Raw genomic sequence first — 25278 nt, 5'->3', positions numbered from 1 at the left:
CCATGCCATCGAAGCAAGGCTCTCTGGATGATGTGGTGCATCCTGGGCAGTCTTTTCATTTGGTGGTTGGTACAACTTGGAAGACAATATTGCCTTTTGTTTACCAGCACAGGCAGAAGCACCATGCCTGATATTAGCCTCAGGCTCTAAAGACTGCCTATCGATAAGGAACAGGCTGCAATCTGCTCAAGGCAATTGTTTTGACCTGGTTACACAGTGAGGCAGGCTGGGCACTGAAAGTCAAAGGCAGACAGGATGATGTGAACTTGTGGGTTTCGTGTTTCATTAAGTCCTATAGGCTATTGCATAGCTTACTAAGCCTGTCATAATTATAACTGTTTCTGTGACAAGACGTCAAGTTGCAGGGAGTGGCTGCTTGGGATCAGCACAACTCACTCCTCATTTGTAACCGGAAATTCCGACATCACTAAAGGTGCACATTGTTCGTCATCATCGCAAATTCCATGTTAGCAGAAAAGGAATATAAAATGTGTCTTTATCCAAGTGAAAGAAAGTAAGAATCAATTAACTTCCAATTCATTTTCTATAAAGCGAATCTCTAGTACATATCGATCAAAACCTCACGAACTACTTGTCATCATGCCTCCTCCTAAAGGAACCCCCAACCCTCTTGAAGGCCCAGGTCAGCATAAGTTCTTCTAATTACAGTCCCCTACGAGAACTAATTTATTGAAGGCGACTATGCTGTTACCTCAGTCGTCCATTCTGACACCTATCCTGCTATTGACCCAGCCAACTTCAACCTCAAGGGAAAAGCAATCCTTGTCACAGGAGCATCCCGGGGTTTCGGCCGAGCCATGTGCATATCGTTTGCCCGCGCCGGAGCCTCACGTTTTATCGTTGCATCGCGCTCAGATATGTCAACCACCGCAGAAGCCATCAGAGCTGCAGCAAAGGAGACAGGACACCCTGAGCCCGAAGTACTGACCATCAAGACCGACGTCAGTGTGCCAGAGAGTGTCGATGCTTTGGCAAAGGAGATTGATGAGAAATTCGGCTCCTTGGACATCGTCATCAACAATGCTGCATTCATGAACATATCATCCATTGCTGAGTCTGATCCTGCAGACTGGCTACAAACCCTTAGCGCCAATGTCTTTGGGCCATATCTCATTGCGCGAGCCCTTGCACCTCTCCTTCTCAAGTCTGATACAAAGACTATCATCAACGTTGCCAGTGTTGGCGCTCATCTTGTTTCGCACGGCCTTAGCGCGTACCAAGTCTCCAAGCTAGCCATTGTCAGACTCACTGAGTTCATCTCGCTGGAATACGGAGACAAGGGGATTGTCTCTTACTGTGTTCATCCAGGTAATGCTCCATCAGAAATGTCTGGTGGTATCGAAGGGATCCCCGAGCCAATGAGACCAGGTTTGCCATCCCCATTAACACGGTGGTTATCACTTACTTACTAATGGCAATAGCATTCGTCGATACTCCCGAGCTGACTGGAAATTCATTGGTGTTTTTGGCATCAGAGAGGCGACCTTGGTTGGCGGGGCGGTACATCAACCTGACTTGGGATCTTCCAGAACTCATGTTGAAGGAGAAGGAGATTGTCAAAGATGACAAACTCAAGGTCCGTCTTGCGTTTTAGTTGGTTGCACGGAGCATATGAACGCAACGTCTAGGTACTTATTTGACCATTTGTTACATGAACACCCAACCTAATTCGTGGTTTGTAAAGTGAGGACATTCACCACATGGCAGCCTTGTCACTGTTTAAGCATCATAATTCTTAATTTCACACTCACCAGATGCAATGAAAGCAGTTGTGTGAGATCACAATGGAACCCCAACAGGGAACTTCAGTGAAGGCATCGAAAACGTGTACTGACATCATGTAGACATGGTGGACTTCATAGCATAAAACGGTTGCAAGGGTATAAAAACTGATATTAATATTGCCTAATAGTACATTAAATTTCTTGGGTATACTCTATCTAATAATATAGTTGAATGACGTGTCGTGTATTCTATGGGATATCATAATGTGCAGAGATTCTTCATTAAACCTTTTATTCTTTCCTTACTCTTGCTTTCCTTCGCCAGATGCCTGGGCCTTGGATTGGTCCATGCACCTCTTCTTGACACCGAAGTAGGCTGTGACATGTCCGACAACCCACCAGGCGAAGAGAATAGGTAGGCCAATGTGCAGAGAGTTTCCGCATCCCGACCAAACCTGCATGAGAACGATCCATAGAGAGTGGGCAGGGAAGATGTATCCAATGCGATAGAACCCAGCAGTGAGCTCAAAGGGGAATACGACAGATGCGACGTTAACCATGAACCATGTCAAGAGGAAGAAAGGAGTGAGGGGCATCGGTACGAAACTGCCAATGACAGTCTCGAGAACCTGGAAGTTCACGTCCATGAAGAGCCAGAATGTCAACCAGGTCAGAGCCCACTCCGTACCGCTGACACCCCAGTCTTCGCGGAAAGCCCAGATATAGCCAGTGACGACAACTGCATATAGCATGGAGAAGATCTTGCCGTTGATGAAGCGCATAGCCCAGACGTCGCGGACTCGCATGTTCTTGTGGAGACCAAACTTTTCGTAGATACCATTCATGGCAAGGACGTAGAAGAACTGTCCGAGGATTGCCATGACGATGTTGATGGTGTTGTACAGGTTTCGAGAGCCTTGGTTGGTGGGTTGGATGACATCGGGGGTGCTGGTGATGGGGTTGAGATAGGCCTCCACAGCAGCTGGGTCGCTGGAGTTGACGTTGCGAAGAGCAGAGCGGCCTTGTTGGGTTTGGTAGTAACCTCCACGAGCTGCACCGACAAGGGCTTGGAAGTTGGGGATCAAGAAACCAGACGCGACAGTGGGGTATCTGGCAGCGTTGTAGATGTATGTGAGACTGTCTGCAGGGTTGTAGTCTTGAGCAGCAGAGCCACCCTCGTAGGCAGCGGCCAGACGGTCGGAAGCACCCTTGTTGATGTAAAGGGCACCCCAATAATCGGCCTTGCAAACACCCTTTCTCACATCTGAAGTTTCGGGATATTCGTTGGAGGAATGGAACTCGACCGTTGGGAAAGACTTGCCCTGGAGCATCTTGTAGGCGTTGGTGACGGACTCTCCGACAGGGCCACCATCGTAATCGACAACAAGGATCTTGAGAGCAGAGATTCGATCGTTCGTTCGAAAGGTTGAACCGAAAAGGTACGAAAGGTCGGCCAGGAACACAACGAGAATAGCGACCATGATACCGGTAAGGATCTTGATAACCAAGCCTCTCTTACCCCGCCATACTGGAGAAGTGATGCCATGTCTCTCGTTGTCGTCCATGGTAGGCTCGTCGTGTAACGTGGGAGCAGGGGATGACGATTGCTGGTTTTCTATATCGCTAGATGACATGGTCACTGCTGTTGGAGTAGGAAAAGCTAATTGGGAATAAGCTTGTCTTGAAATGCAGGGACTAGAAGCGTTCTTAAAGAAGAGATGGAACCACAAAAGGTAGATTGTTATCTAGCGATGAGTTAAATTAATTTCGCCGAGATTTTAGGTAGCGTGCGTCAGTATATATAAAAGACCCTATCATGGTGTGATTTCCAAGCATCGTAGCGGCTCTGCTGACACGATCCTGGACATATTTGTTTGTTGTCGGTCAAGTGCAGGAGTCCGAAGAGCGAGCTAAGAACGAAAAGTCCAGAGCGAATAATAAAAACCCACAATGAAACGATTACTGAGACGTCTAGGGGGGGTTCAGAGGATTCGCGACACGACGTAAATGCTTAAAGGCCGAGATGGCGCTAATTCCGGGTAGATAAAGAGAAAACTCTGATGATTCCCCCTTTGTTATTAGAGTGACTGATCAGTGTCACGGAAGAAACAGGGAGCGGACATTCGACGAACTTCCGCTGACTAAACCATGTCTTTGAGCTTGTCGAATAGAATCGAGCGGTCTGTTGAAAAGACCGCTAAAACAAAGCGTGGTCGGATCAGATAAGGGTCTCAGACCGATCCTACCGGTGCTCGGACAACTCGTTCGCCGAGATGGACACTTTGTCCGTGCTCATGCTTACTCTGACATGATTACATCAGATCGTCGACGTCAATGAAGCACATCTTGCAGTCATCATTCTTATTGAGGAAACATGTTGGTCATTCTCGCATCGCCCTTTCGGTCATATTCTGTTTCGTATGCAATGCCTACAGGATTTATCGTTACACAACTCGTAACGGTGGAAACGAATGCGCAGACTCGTGTTTGTGTCACGTCTATGATGGCGACTCGGGCCTCAATGTGGTGCTGTATGACACGAGCTACAATACCAACAATTAGCAACCAGCACACAAAACATTGACATGATTAATTGTCTCTATCCGTGACTTATTAATTACTTACACTCACAATCAAGTTTTTTCTAAATACTACAAGGCAAACACGACAATTATAAGGTGAAGTAGCACCACTTAATTCGACGGCAACATACCCTACAGACTCTCACTGTGTTTCGTGACACTCAATATCGGGACCCAGAAAATACAACAGGGGTGATACGCGTTTGAGACGATGTATTTTTGGAGTCTCTAGTTGAAACAAATTAAAATACCTGCTGCTAATTGAGTTTGAATACACTCTCTAACAGGGAAACAGCTGTCATTGCAAGGTTGGGCACTCATTTACCGGCGATAAGGGGGCTGAAAATATGTCACCGATCCTAGTAAGAAAACCCGTGTCACCCCTTACGCAAATTGATACAAGTACAGACTCCAACAAAGTGCTGCGGTGTGAAGGTGAGCACAGTTACATATCGATCATCGCATGGCTGACATTACCATCGCAATTCCGGGTGCAGGGTCGTTCAGAATGACATATGGCTATTGCGACAAGCTTGAACACTTGAACACAAGTAGGGTCGCACAAAACATGACATAAGTGGCTGTTGAGGCTTGGAGACATTGAATTCAGAACAAGGTGGCTCTCAAGGCTGAACTCGTCGATTACCAACATTGGCGATCCCTATCGCGAATCGATTGGCCAGCAATGATCACTCGTCCTGAGCTGAACCCAAAGAAGACAGTCATGTCTTGATTTTTGGAATTACTTTTGCATAGCGGCATGACTAGACAAGAACAGGGGTTTCAATAGCCCAATAAATCCACTAGGACACCCTCAGGGTATCAGAAAAATTGACCGCTGAGAGCATAAGAGACAGATAAATATCTTGAATCCGCAAGATCTACCGTCCCCATTTGCTCCGCAGAGTCGCCGCATTCCGGTCAAATCTTGCTACTGTCTCAAGTAGTAAGGGATACTCACTTGACAGGACGTTGGCATCTGAACGTCAACGGCTGTTTTAAGGCTGCTAGTGCAATTGCGACCAAAACATGGCAGGTAGCTATGAGCTATTCAGAAAAGTGTCAAACATTTCGAGGCTTCGCTGGAATTCGGAGCGACAAGATGAGTTAGATCAAGGATAAACTTGGAAGACCCATCATCTTGACTCTGTCAAGTGAGACACTGCTTGATGGGCATGAGATCAGCATAGTTTCTTCAATTTTCAACAGTATATAAAGAGCAGCCATGTTCCTACTTCATCCCATGCTGTACAGCTCAACAATCGCAGCCACCAACACCATCCATTCCTCACTTCTGATCAAATACTCGTTTTACAAACCACCACCATAATGAAGACCTCCATGATTATCGCTCTCCCCTTTCTTGTCCTTGCCTCCGCCGCTCCAGCAAAGCTTGATGAGCGACAGCCCGTTGAGGTTTCCAAGGTCGTTTCCAAGGTCGAATCCATCGTCAAATGTGACGCAAAGATAGTCAGGTCTATCCACGTCTGTTTCCCCGACATTGTCGCGGGCGACCCTGTTGGCCTGACAGAGATCGAAACATGGTGAGAAAGCCTCTGTAAATATTCTCAGCTCGAGTTTGTAACACTAACCGAATATTTACAGTATGGAGAAGCTCTCAAAGTCCAGTGGTCGGGCTGTTCGCTTGGAGTCTATCCCTTGTATCTATTAGATGTGGTATAAAGGTGTGATCTTGAAAAGTCAGCGTCTTTTTGAAATGTCATTTCTCACGAGGTTGCATTGAGACTCGTGGACAATATTCCCATAAAGCAAGTCAAGGTTATGTAGAAAACAAAACACGATTCTTACTGAATTCTCCAAAAAAAGAGTGTCACACTTGCTTCAAAATGATGTTATGTTGGGCGTTATTCATATTTATTGCAAATAGACATGCTTCTTGTTCCACAATGATACTAAGCTACAGCAACTTTCTTCACACCCTCTTCGGCAGCATATTCCAGCCCCTTTACAGTCTCGTCGACCTTTGAAAGGAATGGAGAGTGCGACGCGTCGATACGATAGTGCAGTGCATCCGGACCCAAGGTTGCTGCCATGTTGTCCTGTACAGCTATGGGTATCGCCTTGTCTTCAGTACAAGCGAAGTACATCGTCGCAATATCATGCCAAGGCTCATTCGTAACGACACCATCGAAGATGAGTGCAGACTGAGGCGTGAGTGTTTCCAAGGACGTTGTCAATGCTTGGCCGCTCACATCGTGGTAAAAGATCTCTGTGGGGTTGTCCACATGCACATACCCCCCCTGAAGGTGTCAGTGGATACATATCTAATTCAAAGGTTTTATTCGACTTACATCAGCCATCATCCACGGCAGGTACTCCCCACCGAGCATCTGCTTGATAGACGATCCGACAGGAGCTACAAACGCGCTCATGTACACATACATGATAACACCTCCAGGTAGCCCTTGTTCGCGACGTTGGCGGTATCCTAGACCCTTGACAGCGTTCGCTCCTACGAGTCCACCATATGAATGGACAACAAGAACGATTTGTTCACCCTCATCGGCCAATCGTTGAAGAACACTTCGAAGAGCTGCGGCATCTTCATCGAGGCCTTTGGTGGGAGGCTCGGCGCCGACTGAGGGATAATCAACAGTGTCAGTCTTCCAGCCACGGCTGTGGAGTTCTTCTCGGAGATCATCGTAGCAACTTGACAAGTGCCAAGCACCTGCTGCAAGAACGATTGTTGGTTTGGAGGGCATTTTGGTGTTTGGTACGTGGTTCAAGGGGAAGTCTTAGAGGGACAATTGGTATCACAACTTTGATTGAGCTTTTTTGCAAGGGGCCTCATGTAGCTATTTTATACCCAGAAAATTAGACTTCTCTACCTGGCTGGTCTCGTGTTCCGTGTTGGCCGTTACCTAACTGCGATACTACCATGTTGTGGGTATCTCTCCACTGCATCACCCGCAATTGCAATCACACGATTAACGATAGGGCACTAATACACTGATCCTTGACATATCCAGTATCCGAAACTCAAAAGGACGCATCTCGGGATCTTCTTGTGTGCCAGTCTGTCGGTGTCAAAAGGCGGTACAGGTGAAGGTGTGAAGATCGAGTCAGTAGATCTCGAGTCAATCACGTGGGGAAAACGTGGAGGTTTCCCCGCAAACATGGCTTTGCTAACAATTGGATCAAGTCCCGATTCCTCGGCGTCGGAAGACATACAGTGGAGGTCGGAAGCCGGGTTTGCCATTCCTTGGTCACTAGTCTAGTTCAGAAGCGGACTCGTCGGATGTGTTTACGAGCCCATCAGTCTATGACGGAAGGAATGGGGTCTCTATAAGTAGAAATACTGAGCGATATTATCAAAACAAACGCTTGACATACTTGTCTATATTACTGCTTTGGATCACGAAGAGACACAATGACTCAAACATCTAGCAAGCAAAAGGCCTTCGACATCGCCATCGTCGGTGGCGGTATCGCAGGTCTCACTCTCGCCATCGCGCTCCACCGTCGCAACATCCCCGTCACCCTGTTTGAGCGAGCTGAAAACTTTCACGAGATTGGCGCTGGAGTCTCATTCACTCCCAATGCCGTACAGGCCATGAAGGTCTGCCATCCAGGTGTCAGCGAAGCTTTCTACAAAGTCTGCACCTGGAACTCCTGGGAGTCTAAGAAAAAGACGTGGTTCGACTTTCTCGACGGCACCACCGAAGATGACAAGACTGCCTTCAGCATTAAGACTTCCTTGGGTCAGAATGGTGTCCACAGAGCTCATTTCCTCGACGAACTTATCCATCTGCTACCGTCAGAGAGAGTGCAATTTGGAAAACAGATTGAGCAGGCGGAAGAAGACTCCGATGGCAAGATTCGCATGACCTTTTCCGATGGGACAACAGCATATGCTGATGCACTTATTGGATGTGATGGCATTGGATCTCGTGTCCGCAAGATAATCGTGGGAGAGAACCACCCATCTGCGCGACCTCAATATTCTCACAAGTACGCTTATCGCGGTCTGATACCCATGGACAAGGCCATCGAGGCTGTTGGTGAGGAGAGAGCCCGAAATGCGTGCATGCATGTAAGTTGACGATGCTTTTTTTTCACTTTATACAGGATGCTAACAGAATTCAGATGGGTCCTGATGGTCATATACTCACATTCCAAGTCAACCATGGCGAGAAGTTAAACATCGTCGCCTTCCGGACAGACCCAAACGAGTGGGACAACCCTAGCAAGATGACAAAGACTGCTCACCGTCAAGATGCTCTTGATGATTTCAAGGGCTATAACAGCCTTGTGCGAAATCTCCTAGCACTGACGGACGAGACACTGAGCGTTGTATGTCGAGCCGAATAACCCCGAGATGACAAGTACGTACTGACAAGGTATACCAGTGGGCCATCTTCGACACTGGCGATAACCCCGTGCCGACATTCTATAAGGGTAGAATTGCGATCCTCGGCGACGCTGCCCATGCCACAAGTCCCCACCACGGCGCGGGAGCAGGGTTTTGCATAGAAGACAGTGCCGTCATGGCCGAGCTGTTGGCAGATGAAAGAGTGCAGAGCCGCTCAGACCTTGAGAGGGCGTTTGCAGCTTATGACGAGTCAAGACGGGAAAGGACGCAATGGCTCGTGCAGAGCAGCCGATTTGTTGGCGATGCTTACGAGTGGCGAGCCAAGGGTGTCGGCAAAGATATTCCTGGGATCGAGAGGGAGATCAACGAGAGAATTGGGGTCATTTCGAATGTTGAGATTGCCAAGTCTTGTGAGATGGCGAGAGAGTTGCTGGCTTAAGAGAGACTTGATACATATTCTGAAAGCGAAGCAATGTTTATACAAGCGGTAATGAACAGCATTGGCACGTTACAGTTATATCATGACTTTTATCAGTGTTCAATATCGATTCAATGTAATTCAGTGTGCAAAAATGTATTCTAGCCGGGTGTAAAATAATAGTCTGAGATGCCAGGCTGAATCACACCCCCGACTTCTGTATCTACAGCCATTGTTCTACTATATTCGAGATAGCATTAGCGCCTTTCTTGTATTTGGAAGACACCCATCAAAACAAGTTCTTACCTTTCATGCCGAGTGCTCGTGCTTCGTTGATGACGGCCTGTGGGATGTGTTCTTCCAAGCTCTCCATCTCTGGTTCCCAGTCAAGTGTTGCCTTGGCTCTGTTAGCTCCAGCGCGCGCATTAGTCCCCAGTAGCACTGATCCGCGAGGAATTAATTGATTCATCTCGTCTGCATTGACTTGGTCTACTTCGTTACTCGGAATGAGATTAAAGTCGTGTGCAGCTGTGGCAACTCGTCGCGATATGTCGCTGAATGACTGCCCACTTATTAGCTCAGTGCAAGTCGAGTACTAAATCACCTACCATTTCCCCTGCACCAGTAAAGAATATTCCATTCGCGCCCCAAATTTTGTCGTCTTGGTTACCTTCACTCGCCTTCTCAATCAGTCGTAGAAAGATGCGGCTCAGGTCTTGGATGTGAATGTTGCCCCATCGGCTTTCACCAGGGCCAACCTGCAACCCTCGCTGGCGCTTCAATGTAGCATTGGCAAGGTCTGGGATCTGCATGCTGCGCTGATTGCCTGGGCCACGGGCTTCGCCGTAAATAATGGGTGGAACGACGAGCGCGGTCTTTACAGGCGACCCCCTTTCATTCACCGACAGAATGTAGTTATCCACGGCGCGATTGGGATACTGCTTGATGAATGACTTGATGGAATTGATGCCGGTGAGGTCATTGTAGATGACATCACTGCCTGAACCAAAAACCCTCACCTTGTCAGCAAGTTCACCAGCCGCGAGTAGACTTGCGCCTGAGATCTGAATGTAGTATGGCGACTTGGAGCCTTTCGGTTTGTTCGAAAGAGCCTCGTATATGGTCTGGACGCTTTTCAGATGCCCGGTAGCCGCAAGATCTACAGGAGTAACGGTTTAGTGGAGGGGACCTCGCGAACCAAGAGCGGGGAGTTGGTTCGACATACGCAGCACAATGTCGGCTCCCTGGGCCTCTTTGGTGATAATGTCTGTATCATCTAGACTACCGTGCACGATTTCGACCTGGCTAAATGCATCGGTAATGGCGGCTCCCTTGGACTCGTCTCGGATCAGGGTTCGGACGTGATATTCGGGGTGCGACTTGAGCAACAAGTGGAGGACATCTCCTCCAATGTACCCAGAAGCGCCGGTGCTGTTTAGCGGCCGTGTCAATTTCTGAGAATCGCAACACTAAATTGGGTAGACTGACAGAAAGATTCTAGTCATGATCAAATGACTTGAGGTGGTAATTAATGAATGCGCTGATGATATCTTCTTGTTTCTAGTTTATGAGAGCTGTGAGGTAGGTAGGGTTCGACAAACTTGGGCCGAGATGCTAGGACTCAAAATTTGGGACATGAGCTCCCTCAATTCGGCAAATAAATAAGATCCTTATATCTGCAACACATAACTCGCAAACATGACTTTTGTCAGACTTGCTCCAAAGGTAGGTGATCAGTTGTGTCAATGAACTGCTCTTCTGGGACCAGTTTCTCACTAAGCTTACAGTGGTTGCAGGTGCCCGAGGCCCTGTCTCGATGCCTGTAGCGCTGGGATTCACACCACTATGGCGAGCGACTGTCGCTTCACAGCCAAGTAGCCAATCTGCGTCACATCAACGATTGAAACAGCAGCAAAGAAGAGGCTCGACATATTGTTAGTCCTCTAAGCTTTAGGCTGTAAATAACAAATAAACTAAAAGTCACTCCTAAGCAGCATAAACTGACTTGTTAATTTCGTCTCTTATTCCTCCTGTTCAGTGTGAGGACAACCCCCGCAACTTTAGATCCACAGTTCGGGACAAGACACCCCGAACATGATGCCCTCGACAGCGAAACATGCGTCTTGTGGTGATACCCCAATAAATACCGCGTGGGGTCGTCGTCTTTGGGGGCAACTTCAAGCTAACTCATCTGTTGGCCCGCTATATAAGCACAATTGACACTCCGCTTTCCAAGATCCGTTGATGCCTCGCCTGCCATACCACAAACATCTCACCCATCGACATGGCTGAACACAAAGCAACAAGGAAGCGATACGCCGTTGTCGGTACAGGTGGTCGATCAAGCTTCTTCTACTCAGCTATCGCCACTGACTACAGCACGACATCATGCATCGTAGCCTTCTGCGACACCAACCAAACACGTATGACTTATGCCAACTCAAAGCTCAAGTCTCTAGGCCACGATGAGGTACCAACGTTTCTTGCCAGCAACTTTGACCAGATGATCAAGGAGACTCGACCGGATGAAGTCATCGTCACAACCATGGACAGAACACACAACATATACATCGTCCGGGCTCTGGAATTGGGATGCAATGTCATCACAGAGAAGCCCATGACTATTGATGCCCCGAGATGCAAGGAAATCTTTTCTGCTGTTGAGAGAACTGGCAAACAAGTTCGCGTTACGTTCAACTATCGATATGCGCCTCATAACACGAAAGTGTTTGAACTGATCAAGTCGGGTGCCATTGGCAAAGTCACGAGTGTTCACTTTGGTGAGTAAATTGGTGTGATGTGAAATGACGAGACGTGAACTGACTTCAGTGCAGAATGGATGCTCAACACAAGCCACGGAGCAGACTACTTCCGCCGCTGGCACAGAGACAAGCGCAACAGCGGCGGTCTCTTGGTTCACAAGTCAACTCATCACTTCGACCTCGTCAATTTCTGGCTTCAAACACGGCCCCAAACAGTCTTTGCGACAGGCGACCTTGCCTTCTACGGCAGAGAAAACGCCGAGCAACGCGGCAAGACCGAGTTTTATAGTCGCGCACACGGTAGCGAAGTCGCCAAGTCGGACCCATTCGCCCTGCATCTTGACCAGAATCCTCAATTAAAGGCCATGTATCTTGATGCCGAGCATGAGGACAGCTACTACCGCGATCAGAGTGTTTTTGGCGACGGCATAAGCATCGAGGATACGATGAACGTGCTTGTCAAGTACCGCAACGGGGCCAGTCTCTCATACTCTCTCACAGCTTACGCGCCATGGGAGGGTTTCCGAGTCAGTTTCAACGGAACTGGTGGACGACTTGAAGTTGAGATCGTTGAGAACAGCTACGTTAACTCTGGAGGAGACCAAGCTGCTGAAGGTTCTATCGAGAGTCGAAAGATCCTATTGAGACCTTTGTTTGAGAAGCCAAGAGAGATCCAAGTCGAAGAAGGTGTGGGTGCGCATGGGGGTGGAGATACTGTGTTGCTCAATGACTTGTTTGGAACACCAGTGTCTGATGAGTATATGAGAGCAGCGAGTCACATTGATGGGGCGGCGTCTATACTCACTGGCATTGCGGCTAACAGGTCTATCGTTACTGGGCAGGCCATTAATGTGGATGATATCTTGATGGTACCTGACTCTTAACGCCTTACGTACACTTGGCAGAGCTTGTAGAAAATGGATAATATTTCTTCAATCTAATTCTCAGATAGGACTCGTCATTCCCAGAGAGTATCGTCTTTAGCCGACTTGACTAACCATTCTTTACATACCCAGTCAACCCTTTTTGCAATCACCGGTATCTCAAACGTAGACACGTCTATAAGCCCCGCGGGGTCGTGTAGATCGCCATCTCGTGCGTCGATGATGGGTGCAGTATACTCATGTTGGGCAATGACGACTTTGAGAGGCCGAGCATGTGTTGAGTCACCCCCTTCTTCTGTATTCCATTCTTTCCCACCAATTGCCTGTTTGATGTTCCAACTATCCCGACGTAGAACATAAGGCATCGCTATGACAAGGTGTTCAATGGTGCGATCTCTGGCGATGTTGTACCAAAGTGCTTCTTCAGCCAGGTTGACCTTGAAGCCAGCGACTCGACGCAGCTTTGGCCACATTTGGCCAATTTCAAACCCATCTCGCCAGAACTCCAACACGGGTAAGCCACCAAGTGTTGTTAGCTCTTCGAGGTTGGTGAGTGCTCGTAGTCCCTGAGAGAACAAAGCATCTATGTGCGCATCAATGCTGTGTTGCTGTGCAATCCTGCGGTAGGGAAGGTCGACGATGAGACGGCGCACCGAACCACCAAGTGTGATGAGTAGGTCCCTGATAAGTCCGCTATTCCGAACCGACTGAAGCTCCTCCATGCTGAGGCCCAGGTAAACTGACGATGCGTCACAGAGTCGCATGGTCTTGGGGAGGGTAGAAGATGATGCTCCATTCTCTGCCTCGAGGCATTTTAAAAAGCTCTGTAAGCGGGAAACAGAGTCGATGTATATGCAATGTTGTCGCAGAAACTGTATCGCAGGCTCATACGTAGCACGGCATACTTTGGTCCAAGTGAGGAGTTGCTGCACATGGGTTTTTGACACATCGAGGATGCGATTGGGGCGACCTGGAGGTGTGTCTGCCTCGAGTATCTGAAGAGTGATCTCGAGGGGAATGTAAATATTGCGCGTCATATTTGAGTATACGGCAGAATTGAGGGTATCTTTGTGGCTGTGTTGTTGCTTGAAGTCTGGTCTTTTAAGCGCTAGAGTTTTAACGGATGCCTGCCAGGCTACGGTTTAAGGAAATGGCACGGGCCGCCGAGAGTTGATCTCCACAGTAACGAGTTCAGCTGGCCAGGCACCGAAATTATTCAAGGTCAATATTGAAGACAAGAGAGAGAGTAGTCAACTACTTTGTCTGTTGTGTTATTGCTACGATGATTGATGAATGGGAATGGACCCGACATAAAGTTAATTACACTGCCCGTGCTGTCCCATAGCAGGACCAGGCCCAACAGCTAGAAACTCAATTACAGTGGACTGTTTGCAGGGGATAGCCTCTGGAGCATGCCCTGGCAGGCGGGTTGCTAAAAAATAGGGACTTAAAGCCGTACAGATGAAATTATTAGTCCACTATTAGGCCATACATTCACTAAGAGTAATCTAATATTTATATCAGCTACGAAATCAGTACCGGTTTTTATGTAACCCACCTGCCTGGAAGCCAGGATCTATTAGTGGTTAAAGTAATGGCTGTTTGCATGACCGATTGCTTTGATCTGCGATTCCTTTTCGCAATCATGTCCAAAATTAGACGAAATCGACAATCTTTGTTTCTATTCTATTTGAGATCGAGGCTGTGTGTCTAATTGGCAAGGCATTCTTCAGTGCCCGACTGATGTTTGTGGATTGACTTGAAGCATAATCTGACCAGAGATCAACAGCCCCCAATTGATCATCGTCAGACAACTAACCAATAGCATCCATCAAGCGCGAATATGAATGCGGAGTAGACTAAGCAATGAGGTAATGATCCTGATCCAGGCAGCCGTTTAACAAAGGCTGATTTATTCAAGCTTGCCCCTGCACTCTAAAAGACAAGCATAACACTTATCTCGCTATCGATCTCTATAGACAAACACAACTCTCATCTCACCATCAATCATTCTTCATCTCATTCTACATCCATCAACATAAACATGCGCATCAAAGTTTCCCCTCCATCCTACCAGTCGTCGTGGTACAATGACTCTGCCCGCTACGAGTACCTCCAGAGCGACATCTTCTGGACCCTCGCCATCTTGATTCTCGTCAACTGCTGGTGGTCAGCAAAACAAGTCGACTTCTTTGACTCTACAGCCGACGAGCAAGCCAAAATCAGCCCCCGACCATCAGTTTTCTGGCTCAGATACCGCATCACTTCCCGCATTCGTCAATACGTCGTCTTTTTAATCTGCAGCTTGGTCCTGCCTCTTCACCTTCTCCACGGCTCTTGGGTTCTCAAGTCAGCATGGCGAATTAGCTTTGGCCTGGTCAATCGCACATATCCCACGCTCAAACCGCGCATGCTTGGGTTTCTCCTCTACTCCCCTCTCACTGCTGTCATACTACTTGGCTGGGCTATTGTTTTAGGACTGGGTGTTATAATTGTTGGAACTCAAATCTTACTTATTCGCAATCTGTGGGTCATGACGCCGTACGATCCGGCTTCGGGAACACCTACAAAGAGTATCGGCGAGACAGCTGCAGGCGACGGAGATTGGCATGAGATCAAAGGGGACGAGAATGATTCAAAGAAAGATAAATAGTTGGCACACAAAAGTATTCGCTTTGCTTGAAGTCGGTTGATTTCGCTGATATTGGCTATCTTTGCTGGCCAGTGAAATAAAATATTTTGTTCTCCACCTCCGTTGGTCCTCATAAAAAATGACAACCTTTTTTCAACTCGACTTTCTATAGCTGCTTCCTGTTCTTCTTGAAGAACCTCGACGTATCCCCACAAGGCAGCTCAAACGGGAGCGCATCAGCACACATTGAAGCCGCACAGCTGTAGTATCCCAAGAGACCAGAGATAAATCCAAAGACACCAGCAGCCTTCATCAGAGCCTTGGCCACTTCAAGCTTTCCGTCGGCATGAGCAAAGTTCGAAGCTGCATCGAGTGTGAAACAGAAGAAGATTGTGGTAAAGATGCCAAACGAAACGAGGTTACTAAGGCGTGGTCAGTCTCCAGACTAGATGTTCCGTCGATAAGAATACTTACATAGGTGCTGATCCCAACATGAAGAATAGAGTCAGAACTGCCCAGACTGTATACTTGGTTAGTTACTGGAAGCCAATTTGATAATAGAAGGAAACAAACTCAGAACGTAGAACCCGAGAGCGTTGTGATACTCTGGAGTTGCTCCACCGTATGATTCGAGAACCCCAAGTGAAGGACATAAGATAACTCCATAACCGCCATAGAATACCGCTAGCGAGATGAGTTAGTATGAGATGAGCAGCTCTGATGAAATCACTTACCATATGCACTCAGTGCTGAGTAGCCAAATGTGTTGCCACGAGCCATCTCCCATTGAGCAGAGACAAACATGCACAGACCAGCAGCAAAGCATAGGTTGCCAATGAACATAGTCTGAGTCTCAACTCCGCGGAAGCCCATCATGGACAAGGATAGAGTCAAGAGTGTAGTTGCGAATGTACCCATAGCGAGAGGGGACTGTAGTAGACGTTGTCAGTGAGATGTTGGTATGCATGGACGGTACACATACAGGATTGCCGAGATGCTGCCCCGGACCCAAGGTAGAGGGTGCAGGCGAATGGCAGCGGACCTCCTCCATACTTTTAGAAGCCATTGTGTCTTTTGGTATAGAAATAGATGTGTATAGGTCTATTGAGCTTGACTATTTTGCCAAAGATACATACTTCTTTGGACTTGGCATACCGACCTTTTATAAACATCCCATCTCCACCTGGCAGCAATATTTTTCTTCTGTTTTTTACAGTCACGTCTCAACGGTTATGTAAAAATTACCCTTCGTCTGCAGCAACTGCAACACTATAAACAGTGGCGCTGAGATGCAGGAGTTAAAAACTAAGACTTTATTGACTGTGGAGGAAACCGTTAGCTAATAGATCAACGCCGGCCCGGTCTAGCCCCCCGACTTCCCCCGGGTTCGTGGAGCTGTTTTGGCGGGGTTGGTATTTTCATGGGGTAATAAAGTATCACGGGTTACTTGAGAGGAATGGAAGAAAATTAACAAGAAACCTTGCGGGGAAATGGGTCTGACTTAAACCGTGAGTATCCTTGTTGTGTCTTGTTTTTGTGGCATTTTGCTAGCGGTAAGATATTTATTGTGTCTTGAGTATTGGAGGAACAATTACCGGTTGACAAAGGTTACAGAGTCCTGCATTGGAGTCTACTGACTTTACCTCTAGCCCTGTATTCTATCTAGTATAGGTTGTATCAGACAGGCTACTCTGATGAACGCAAACAACGGAGGAAGGGTGATCTACCAGGCAAAAAGAGTGGTTCCGCCCGGGATTGAACTGGGGACCCTCTCGGTATTAACGAGATGCCATTGACGGAGTATTTGGCTGAGTATCGGCTTTCGCTGCATGGTCATGTCGGCTGTCAGCGGGGCCATATCTCTCTGTTCCAGTTGTTCTGTTAAAGTTATTGATACTCATAATTACTCACTCTCATCCTTGCCTATATTTCTACGCAGTCACACTTGGATCGATTCGGTAGTTCGTGGGAGTTGCAGATCGGGTTCATTCTGATGATTGAGGTGGCCAAGCTCAAGATGACAAGAGGTCTTATCGATAACAATCAATGTCATGACGTACAGGCGAGCAAGTCAAGCTTTCAACCCTGCGAGTGTGAGGCCGCAGCCCTACACCGACTTGGCGATCTGAAGTTCCGAAAAACAAGGAAGACTCGACATTCCATTTGGGGGCCAGACATCTTACTAGCTTAAGCTACTATCTGTTAACTTTATGCAAAACCCCATTCGCCGTTTTTGTAATCGGGTTTGAGATCGACAACGTTTTTGTTGTGGCTTTCAACTCTCATTTGATCTGCACAATAACATAGCATAATCAACCAGCAAATATTTTTCCTTGAATCCACAATCGACAATAATAACTTCTATTTGCAATTCCTGGCGTTAATCTACCATCTTAAAATCCACAACAAAGACATCATTGATAGCCTGAACCCACCATGACAAACTTTCGACCTCATCCACTGCCTTTCACAAGCAAAGACCCACGTATGCAAGATCCCAAAGGTGAACACGTCGACGGCGGTGACACAAACCTCAACCACTTTTCAGAAGCTGTGTTCTCTTGCCCAGTTGTGGTGGCAACCGAGCCAGCCTACGCTCTTGCAAGACAAATAAAGAAAATGAGACAGAAGAGGGCCGACAAGAAGGCGGCGGAGGAGAAAATGTCTACTGAAAATGCTAAGAAGGAGAAATGGCATGGTGATGATAACAAGTAGAGGGATACTTTGGCGCCTCAGCCGAGCAAGGTCGGACAAGAGAAGCAGAGATGGTCCGAGACACAACCTTGGATATGTCTTTTACACCTGATTGTTCCGTATCATCACCAAGATCAGCGTTTGACACACGGGACAAAGCAATCTCGGAAGTCTATCAGCTCCGGGGTCCACAAACTGAAACTGTTACATCAACATTTCGCACGAATAGGATACCAAATAATGTCCAAGCGATGCCTTTTAGCCAGTAGCTAGAGACACAACTACTATGCTTTTTTTTTAACCGACAGCATGGATAATAAAGTTTAAAAATACCTCTCATACGCCTTTGCGGCATCCAAGGTCATTTGGTCAAACGAAATCCAGTCCTGGCCTGTTGCTTGAACGGCCTTGCTCCCATCAACCAAGAAGCCGCCTTCAGGCGTGCTGTAGTCCTGGTTATAGTCTTTCCCTGGCTCGACTTCGCCGATAAGATTTTTCCTGTCAGGGTATGCCTTTCGCAACAAGTCGCGGTATGCTTGAATGTTGGCGTAATTACCATTCCCGCCGACGATGTATCGTTGACCGTCAGCAACTTGTTTCTTTTCAACAGCAAAGACAATAAGCCTTGCCACATCGCGCACATCGACGTGTGTTCCGTTTCCAGGGCCCGTGCTGGGCATATCCTGGCCGTTCATAATACGATACGCGACAATGGCTGTCTCGCTGAGCTTCTCGGGGTCTTCAGGTAGGATCAATGGCGGCCCAGCGACCCAAACTGGGTTGACGGCTGTCATGGTAAAGTTGACTTTATCTGCACACGTTTTTCGGAACTCCCAGAATGCACGTTCTGCTTTCAGTTTGCTTGCGACATAGATCTGATGCCCCGTCGCGGTGGCTCCAGCTTTGGAGAGCGCGTCTTCGATTTGATCATTCCAATCTTCCTCTGTGTAACCCTTATCTGGGTACTTCGGCGATTGTCCTCTGACAGTCACAATGGACGACATGTAAACACAAGACTTCAATCCAGGTTCTTTGATGGCAGACTCCAAGATCCCGAGCGTGCCCTGCACTGAAGCATTGATGACGTAGTCCATGTCTCTGTTGGAAAAGTCGACTGGGGCAGCGAGGTGAGCAATCGCAGTCGCGCCTTTAACCGCATCATCAAATGCTCCAGTAGCGGTGATATCATGAACTATAGCTGTTGTGAGGGAGCCCGACGAGGCGTATGCGGGCAATGCTGAGAGAAGGCTGGAGGCTGAAGATTTGCCCCGAACAGCTGCGCGGACAGAATAACCTTTGGCGAGAAAGGCTTCGACAGTGCGTGCACCGATGAATCCATTGGCGCCAGTGACGAGCACGAGACCTTTTGTCGAGGACATGTTGAGTGTTATTGTGTTTAATCTGTTGGCAATGGGAAACAATGTCTTTTATTCCCATGGAAACAATGGATTTGCCTCTGTCGCATCCGTATCACGTCGGTGTTAGTAATTATCTACGTGACGACCTGGAGATTAATGTTATCGCCGATTGACGTTATACCCGTGGGCGTCTAGCACTAACCTAGTGCCTCTAGTGTAAAGTCTCACTGGAGAGACACCTGGGAAGCACCCACGATTACCAGCGTCGCTGAGGAAGTCAGGCTGCAATCTAGGCATAGGGCAGTCATAGTTCATGAAGATATATGTGACTGTAACCAGTAACATGGTGGGTCATTTGCGATTGGATATAAAGAAGTGTACCGGGCTGAGTCGGCCGAGTCAGACCCAAAACTTGATCTTGTCAGCCTACCAACGCAAGCACCGCCTCAGAGACAGGCAGCAACATGGATCTACGTGATGACTGTCAGCCTTAGCCCCCGCTTGTTGACAAGATAAATCATCAGTGTCAGCCAGAATTATTCATGCCAAAATAAAAAACAATTTCACTCCAACACCATCCATCATGGCATCTCCTCTCGACAATACCCAGCTTTCGCCTAGAGAATCCCGCGTCATTGGCGCTCTACTCGGCGTCCACGCGGGTGACTCGCTCGGCGCAACCGTCGAGTTTTCATCTCATAAGGAAATCGCCCGTACTTACCCAAATGGCCTTCGAGATATCGTTGGCGGAGGTCCATTCCGCTGGCCAGCAGGGTATGCAACAGACGATACAGATATGACTCGTGGAGTGTTGCTGGCCTACCATGATCGTTATTACCGAGGTATCCAACAGGATATCGCCCGTCTCGCTGGCGATCACTTTATCAATTGGCTAGACGGCGATTGGCCTGATAGAGTAAAGGGAAGCAATCCCGAGGACATTGGCAACACCACTCAGATTGGATTGGACATATACAAGACCACAAGAGATCCTGACAACGCCGGAGGTGGAGAGGGGGGAGCTGGAAATGGAAGTCTCATGCGTTGCATTCCAACTGGCCTGTTCCAGCCAGACCCCGAAAAGCTGATACAAGAGAGTCAGCGTATCAGCAACATCACCCATGACGACAAACGATGCCCCATATCTTGTGCGGCTTACAACACTATTGTTTCCAAGCTCATCGACCAGGTCCCTGCACAAGAAGCTATCAAGGCAGGCCTTGCCGTTGCAGAGAAGCTCGAAGGTGAGCAGGGCGTTGTCTATGAAGCGATAGAGCTTGGAGAAGAACTGGACATTGCCAAAATGGCTCGAGAGGGACCATCGCCTAGACTCAGAGGACGATGCACGGGATATGTGCTTGAGAGTCTATCCCTTGCTATAGCAGCGATTCTTGACGAGCGAAGCTTGGAGGACATTGTGGTTGATATTGTACGCATTGGGAATGACACGGATACAAATGCTGCGATTGCAGGTGGAATCCTGGGCGCTAGGGATGGAGCGGAAGCTATCCCACTACGATGGAGATCTGAATTGCAATTCGGCCATGAGTTTGCGACGAAGGCGTTGGAGCTCCTACGTCCTAGCCAAACTGAATAGACTAGATAGAAACTAGAAACGAGTCATTCAAAGCAAACACATTTATGGTATGAACACGGACTCAACACCATATAGTAGCAATCCAAAAGAGGAAATTGACAAGGGCCGCGGGTAGTAAGTTATCCTCGGGGGAGCGACAAGGGATACACGTGATGGATATTGCGGGGTTGGAGCTCAACTAGCCCAGCACAGCCATTTATCCATGTACTCCTCCCTCGGACACTTTTCCGGTTAATCCTCCAGATTATCTCTCACTTTTCCGCTCTCACGGTCTCAGTTTCAACTGAACCAACAATCCCTCTCCCCACAATTGAAACAGTCTGCCTCCAATGACTTTGGAACGTCCAATTCTATCAGCCCCTTCAGAAGATAGCAGCAACAATGGACATAGCTCTAAGAAACGGAAAAAGAACAGTGAGAGAGTCAGAGTCACAAGGGCGTGTGATGGCTGCAAGAAGTAAACGTAACTGCTTGGTGTGGAAATAAACTCGTGTGCTAATCTGTGCAGGCGTAAGATCAAGTGCAATGGCATGCAACCTTGCAAATTCTGTATTCGAACAAGGGCTTCTTGTACTTTTAACTCAGCCTATGCACGAGGCCGCCTCCCAGTGATTCCATCTGCAGATGAGGTCGCAGTCGAGACAATCGCTGTCGCGGCGCAGGGAACAATGGCTGGTAGTGAACACAGTAGTCCTGCAGACTTGAGTCAGCAGTACATGGCCGGCCCATCCCACGAGACAACGCATCAAACTGTGGAGTTACGGGACTATGGCATGCCGTCTAACTCTATGGCACAAGATGGCGCTGCTTCAAGAGCTGTAGCATCTGTTCAGCAATCCCCAGAACCATCTCAGGAAGATCTTCAAGGTCATTATATCGGACCAGCCTCAGGTGTGTCGTTCCTACTTCGGGTGCAGAAGAGGTTACACCAAGCTATTTCCTTCTCCGGACCGGGAAGTATCTTTACCTTTGGCGACGCACCCCTTCGTAACCCTGACTACGATCCGAACTTCTGCATGATGCTTCCAAAAGAGGATGCTCAGCGCTTGATCGACAGGTACTTTGACTTTGCCATGCCCACGTACCGGTTCCTGCATCGGCCCACCATCCAGGAATGGTTTACCGAGTTCTATGAGACGCTTGGAACCATGCGTGATCCGAATAACTCTGCTGCCAAGGTAGCCCTGTTATTCATGATCCTGGCACATGCGAGAGTGTATATGCCCGAAGGCGACAGGCCTGGACCGTCAGATCTAAGGTGAGTTGCCCGGTCGAGGTAGTATCCAATGTTAACACACGTCATACAGCGCTAGATACTATCTTGCTGCTGAACACCAGCTCTCTAAGGAGAGTGGCTCTATACGGCTGACCAGCGTGCAAGCACGACTTCTACAATGCTACTATCTCGGCACCCAGTCTCGAGTCAATCACTGCTGGAGTCAATTCGGCATTGTCACCAACCTCGCGCTAGCTATTGGCCTCAACCGCAACAAACGACCTGGCGTTATCAGTGGGCTGAATCATATTGAAGTCGAAAGTCGTCGCCGAACTTTCTGGTGTGCTTACACGCTGGATGCCTATCTCAGTGTGTCTCTTGGAAGACCCCGGAACTTTCATGATGATGATATCGATACTGAGCTTCCTGCTTGCGTGGACGATAGTGACATCACAAAGGATCATATAAATCTTACTGGGTCTACCAAAGCCTATTCGGTTATGCTTGCGCCTCTTGGGCACATGAAGTAAGACATCTACCCAAACATAAACAACTGAAGATACTAATTGGCGTTTCAGACTTGCTCGAATTATTGGACACATACTTCGAGCCCTCTACTCTGTTAAGCCTATATCCGTCAGCCGTCGGACAGAAGAAACGCAACGCATTTCTCAAGATCTGAGTGACTGGCGAGCTGAGTTCTCCCAGTTTCTCGACGCGGATTACTTTAGTACATCATTCCTCGTGCCCATTGTACAGCGACAGCGCAACGTTCTTAACATGACTTACTGGCATGCCATCATTCTTATACATCGACAGGCGGTGCTCAACAATTTTGCCAAGATCTCGCGGCAGAATAGAAGAGCAAGTGTAAGTGACGCAGCGACGCAAGAGAGCGTTCAGAAGTGTCTACAAGCTGCGATGAATACAGTCGGTCTTATCGATGAGATGTCAGAACATGGACAAATGTTTCGTGCATTCTGGGTTAGTAAATCTGTTTCTTCTAGCCATATGCAGGAACTAACTGATGACAGGTCACTGCATACTTTGCATTCACTGCGGCTATGGTGATGTACATATACGTGATCCAGAAATGGGCATCACCACCCGAGACGTATATCGACTACTTTACAGCGGCTACGCGTTGTCAATCTCATATGACAATCATGGTTGAAAAGGGTTCTTTATCTGAGCGCTACTGCTTCCTGTTGGAAGAACTACGTGTTGAAGCACTGCGTCAAATGAACAAGATGCACTCATCAACAACTGCATTTGGAACCATAGATGGTCATTCACAGGAAGGCGGCTTTCAATCAAACATTCTGACGATGGATACGCCGAGCGACAAGACATCTTATACTGATTTAATGGGAGAGAATGGGATGGACTATAATGGCATGTCTGGTGTCGACTTTTCAGGATGGGGTCAGTTTGCATCAATGGTCTCATCGGGGTTGGGCAACCTTGATGTATTTCTGGATGATGAGGTGTTTAGGATATGAGCATCTTCTAACCCTGAGAGCGCCAAACCTCAAGCTCACTCTTGATTACTTGTTCTTCTGATGTTAATCTTTGCCATGACACTGCTGTGAAAGCCTACATCGTCAATGGTTATCCTCGGCTGTAATACGGATTGTTCTCCAGTTTGCGGATATGCCCTTTTCCTTTTCCAGCCACCGGAACTAAAGCCGAGTGTCGGTTTCGGAAAAGCTAGCCCGAGAATCCCTGCCCTATCACGGATCCGTTGAAGATAACAGACGCCCGTGGTTGGAGCGGAAAGAGGGACATGCATGAGTTCCATGCCTGTCTTCGTGCTTCCAAACAACAAATAGAGTAGGTATTTATCTCAATCCAACCAAACGCTGAGATAGTCACTGCAGCTTCACGTATACCCTTTCAACACAACTACATCCCTTCCAAAAATGTCCGCAGTTTCTAAACGCCTTGAAGGCAAGACCGTTCTCATCACCGGAGCATCTTCCGGCATTGGAAAATCTACGGCGTTTGAGTTCGCCCGCACAAGCCCCAAGAACTTGAAGCTGGTTCTTACAGCTCGCCGAATCGATACCCTTCAACAAATTGCTGAAGAAATTGTCAAAGAAGTCGGCGATGGCGTTAAGGTGCACCCAGTTCAACTGGATGTCAGCAAGCCCGATGAAGTGCGCTCTTTTGTGAGCAAGCTTCCTGCCGAGTTCAGCGAGATCGATGTGTTGGTGAACAACGCGTAAGTAAGCACTCTCTGTTCGGGAACCTTTACGCTAACGACACCTGTAGCGGTCTTGTTAAAGGTGTCGACAAGGCACCCGAGATCAAGGAAGAGGATATCAACGTCATGTTCGCTACCAATGTCACGGGCTTGATCAACATGACACAAGCTGTCTTGCCCGGTATGCTCAAGCGTAACAATGGCGAGGGGGCTGGAGACATCATCAACATTGGATCCATCGCCGGCCGCGAGCCTTACCCTGGCGGCAGCATTTACTGCGCTACCAAGGCCGCTATCCACTCATTCACGGAGAGTCTGCGCAAGGAGCTTATTTCGAAGCGTGTCCGTGTTATCAGGATTGATCCTGGTCAGGTAGAGACTGAGTTCTCCGTCGTGAGATTCTACGGAGACAAGTCAAAGGCTGATGCCGTGTATGCGTAAGTGATAACGAATCCTGATCCAGATAATGGAGATACTGACTCAATACAGCGGCTGTGAGCCCTTAACGCCGGATGATATTGCTGAGGCCATTGTCTTTGCTGCTGGTAGAAGGGAAAATGTTGTCATTGCGGATACATTGATATTCCCCAACCATCAGGCTGCGGCAACTGTCATGCACAGGAAGTCATAAACTCGCGTCCCGAACAGTGCCATAGAAGATAGAAAATAAACTTTCATGAGTGAACGACCACGAAACGCATGCAGGCGTGTCCTGCATATAACTTGACTAGAGTTAATATTTCGCCAGCGATCTCTACACTAATATTTAATTACTTGCCTGCACTCATGTATTACCAGAGATTGGATAAAATTGTCAATCCTTCTTGCGATCGATAGTCTTCGCTTTAACA

At 48.0% G+C, this 25278-nt stretch overlaps 14 protein-coding genes across 14 annotated transcripts; 8 read left to right on the top strand and 6 right to left on the bottom strand.

Moving 5' to 3' along the window:
* Positions 1 to 600: 600 nt before the first annotated feature.
* FPSE_01874 (uncharacterized protein) lies at positions 601 to 1784 on the top strand (the record flags this gene model as incomplete). Its single annotated transcript, XM_009254993.1, has 4 exons — positions 601 to 643; positions 697 to 1389; positions 1443 to 1597; positions 1776 to 1784. The coding sequence occupies 4 exons, from the start codon at positions 601 to 603 to the stop codon at positions 1782 to 1784; spliced, it is 900 nt and encodes a 299-aa protein (XP_009253268.1).
* A 263-nt stretch (positions 1785 to 2047) lies between these two features.
* Positions 2048 to 3379, bottom strand: FPSE_01875 (uncharacterized protein; the record flags this gene model as incomplete). The annotated part of the gene is made up of 1 exon (XM_009254994.1): positions 2048 to 3379. One exon carries the CDS (start codon positions 3377 to 3379, stop codon positions 2048 to 2050), a length of 1332 nt encoding a protein of 443 aa, XP_009253269.1.
* Positions 3380 to 5656: 2277 nt separating this feature from the next.
* On the top strand, positions 5657 to 5999 carry FPSE_01876 (uncharacterized protein; the record flags this gene model as incomplete). The annotated part of the gene is made up of 2 exons (XM_009254995.1): positions 5657 to 5871; positions 5933 to 5999. The coding sequence occupies 2 exons, from the start codon at positions 5657 to 5659 to the stop codon at positions 5997 to 5999; spliced, it is 282 nt and encodes a 93-aa protein (XP_009253270.1).
* Positions 6000 to 6240: 241 nt separating this feature from the next.
* On the bottom strand, positions 6241 to 7050 carry FPSE_01877 (uncharacterized protein; the record flags this gene model as incomplete). Its single annotated transcript, XM_009254996.1, has 2 exons — positions 6241 to 6588; positions 6640 to 7050. The coding sequence occupies 2 exons, from the start codon at positions 7048 to 7050 to the stop codon at positions 6241 to 6243; spliced, it is 759 nt and encodes a 252-aa protein (XP_009253271.1).
* Positions 7051 to 7718: 668 nt separating this feature from the next.
* Positions 7719 to 9099, top strand: FPSE_01878 (uncharacterized protein; the record flags this gene model as incomplete). The annotated part of the gene is made up of 3 exons (XM_009254997.1): positions 7719 to 8381; positions 8435 to 8641; positions 8698 to 9099. 3 exons carry the CDS (start codon positions 7719 to 7721, stop codon positions 9097 to 9099), a joined length of 1272 nt encoding a protein of 423 aa, XP_009253272.1.
* A 202-nt stretch (positions 9100 to 9301) lies between these two features.
* Positions 9302 to 11009, bottom strand: FPSE_01879 (uncharacterized protein; the record flags this gene model as incomplete). Its single annotated transcript, XM_009254998.1, has 5 exons — positions 9302 to 9318; positions 9385 to 9640; positions 9687 to 10237; positions 10304 to 10547; positions 10920 to 11009. 5 exons carry the CDS (start codon positions 11007 to 11009, stop codon positions 9302 to 9304), a joined length of 1158 nt encoding a protein of 385 aa, XP_009253273.1.
* Positions 11010 to 11362: 353 nt separating this feature from the next.
* Positions 11363 to 12724, top strand: FPSE_01880 (uncharacterized protein; the record flags this gene model as incomplete). The annotated part of the gene is made up of 2 exons (XM_009254999.1): positions 11363 to 11858; positions 11913 to 12724. 2 exons carry the CDS (start codon positions 11363 to 11365, stop codon positions 12722 to 12724), a joined length of 1308 nt encoding a protein of 435 aa, XP_009253274.1.
* Positions 12725 to 12798: 74 nt separating this feature from the next.
* FPSE_01881 (uncharacterized protein) lies at positions 12799 to 13761 on the bottom strand (the record flags this gene model as incomplete). Its single annotated transcript, XM_009255000.1, has 1 exon — positions 12799 to 13761. One exon carries the CDS (start codon positions 13759 to 13761, stop codon positions 12799 to 12801), a length of 963 nt encoding a protein of 320 aa, XP_009253275.1.
* Positions 13762 to 14768: 1007 nt separating this feature from the next.
* On the top strand, positions 14769 to 15377 carry FPSE_01882 (uncharacterized protein; the record flags this gene model as incomplete). Its single annotated transcript, XM_009255001.1, has 1 exon — positions 14769 to 15377. One exon carries the CDS (start codon positions 14769 to 14771, stop codon positions 15375 to 15377), a length of 609 nt encoding a protein of 202 aa, XP_009253276.1.
* A 145-nt stretch (positions 15378 to 15522) lies between these two features.
* On the bottom strand, positions 15523 to 16422 carry FPSE_01883 (uncharacterized protein; the record flags this gene model as incomplete). The annotated part of the gene is made up of 5 exons (XM_009255002.1): positions 15523 to 15778; positions 15831 to 15876; positions 15930 to 16040; positions 16091 to 16286; positions 16339 to 16422. The coding sequence occupies 5 exons, from the start codon at positions 16420 to 16422 to the stop codon at positions 15523 to 15525; spliced, it is 693 nt and encodes a 230-aa protein (XP_009253277.1).
* Positions 16423 to 17792: 1370 nt separating this feature from the next.
* On the top strand, positions 17793 to 18071 carry FPSE_01884 (uncharacterized protein; the record flags this gene model as incomplete). Its single annotated transcript, XM_009255003.1, has 1 exon — positions 17793 to 18071. One exon carries the CDS (start codon positions 17793 to 17795, stop codon positions 18069 to 18071), a length of 279 nt encoding a protein of 92 aa, XP_009253278.1.
* Positions 18072 to 18373: 302 nt separating this feature from the next.
* On the bottom strand, positions 18374 to 19429 carry FPSE_01885 (uncharacterized protein; the record flags this gene model as incomplete). Its single annotated transcript, XM_009255004.1, has 1 exon — positions 18374 to 19429. The coding sequence occupies one exon, from the start codon at positions 19427 to 19429 to the stop codon at positions 18374 to 18376; it is 1056 nt and encodes a 351-aa protein (XP_009253279.1).
* A 562-nt stretch (positions 19430 to 19991) lies between these two features.
* On the top strand, positions 19992 to 23723 carry FPSE_01886 (uncharacterized protein; the record flags this gene model as incomplete). The annotated part of the gene is made up of 7 exons (XM_009255005.1): positions 19992 to 20837; positions 21022 to 21119; positions 21325 to 21419; positions 21591 to 22263; positions 22313 to 22747; positions 22800 to 23091; positions 23256 to 23723. The coding sequence occupies 7 exons, from the start codon at positions 19992 to 19994 to the stop codon at positions 23721 to 23723; spliced, it is 2907 nt and encodes a 968-aa protein (XP_009253280.1).
* Positions 23724 to 24143: 420 nt separating this feature from the next.
* FPSE_01887 (uncharacterized protein) lies at positions 24144 to 25058 on the top strand (the record flags this gene model as incomplete). The annotated part of the gene is made up of 3 exons (XM_009255006.1): positions 24144 to 24445; positions 24496 to 24864; positions 24917 to 25058. 3 exons carry the CDS (start codon positions 24144 to 24146, stop codon positions 25056 to 25058), a joined length of 813 nt encoding a protein of 270 aa, XP_009253281.1.
* Between the last annotated feature and the right edge of the window lie 220 nt (positions 25059 to 25278).

The sequence above is a fragment of the Fusarium pseudograminearum genome, chromosome 2 (genome assembly GCF_000303195.2).
Source record: "Fusarium pseudograminearum CS3096 chromosome 2, whole genome shotgun sequence".
In the NCBI taxonomy this organism is placed as follows: Eukaryota; Fungi; Ascomycota; class Sordariomycetes; order Hypocreales; family Nectriaceae; genus Fusarium; species Fusarium pseudograminearum.
The sequence above is the reverse complement of the archived record's forward strand: the minus strand, read 5'-3'. Positions and strand labels throughout refer to the sequence as shown.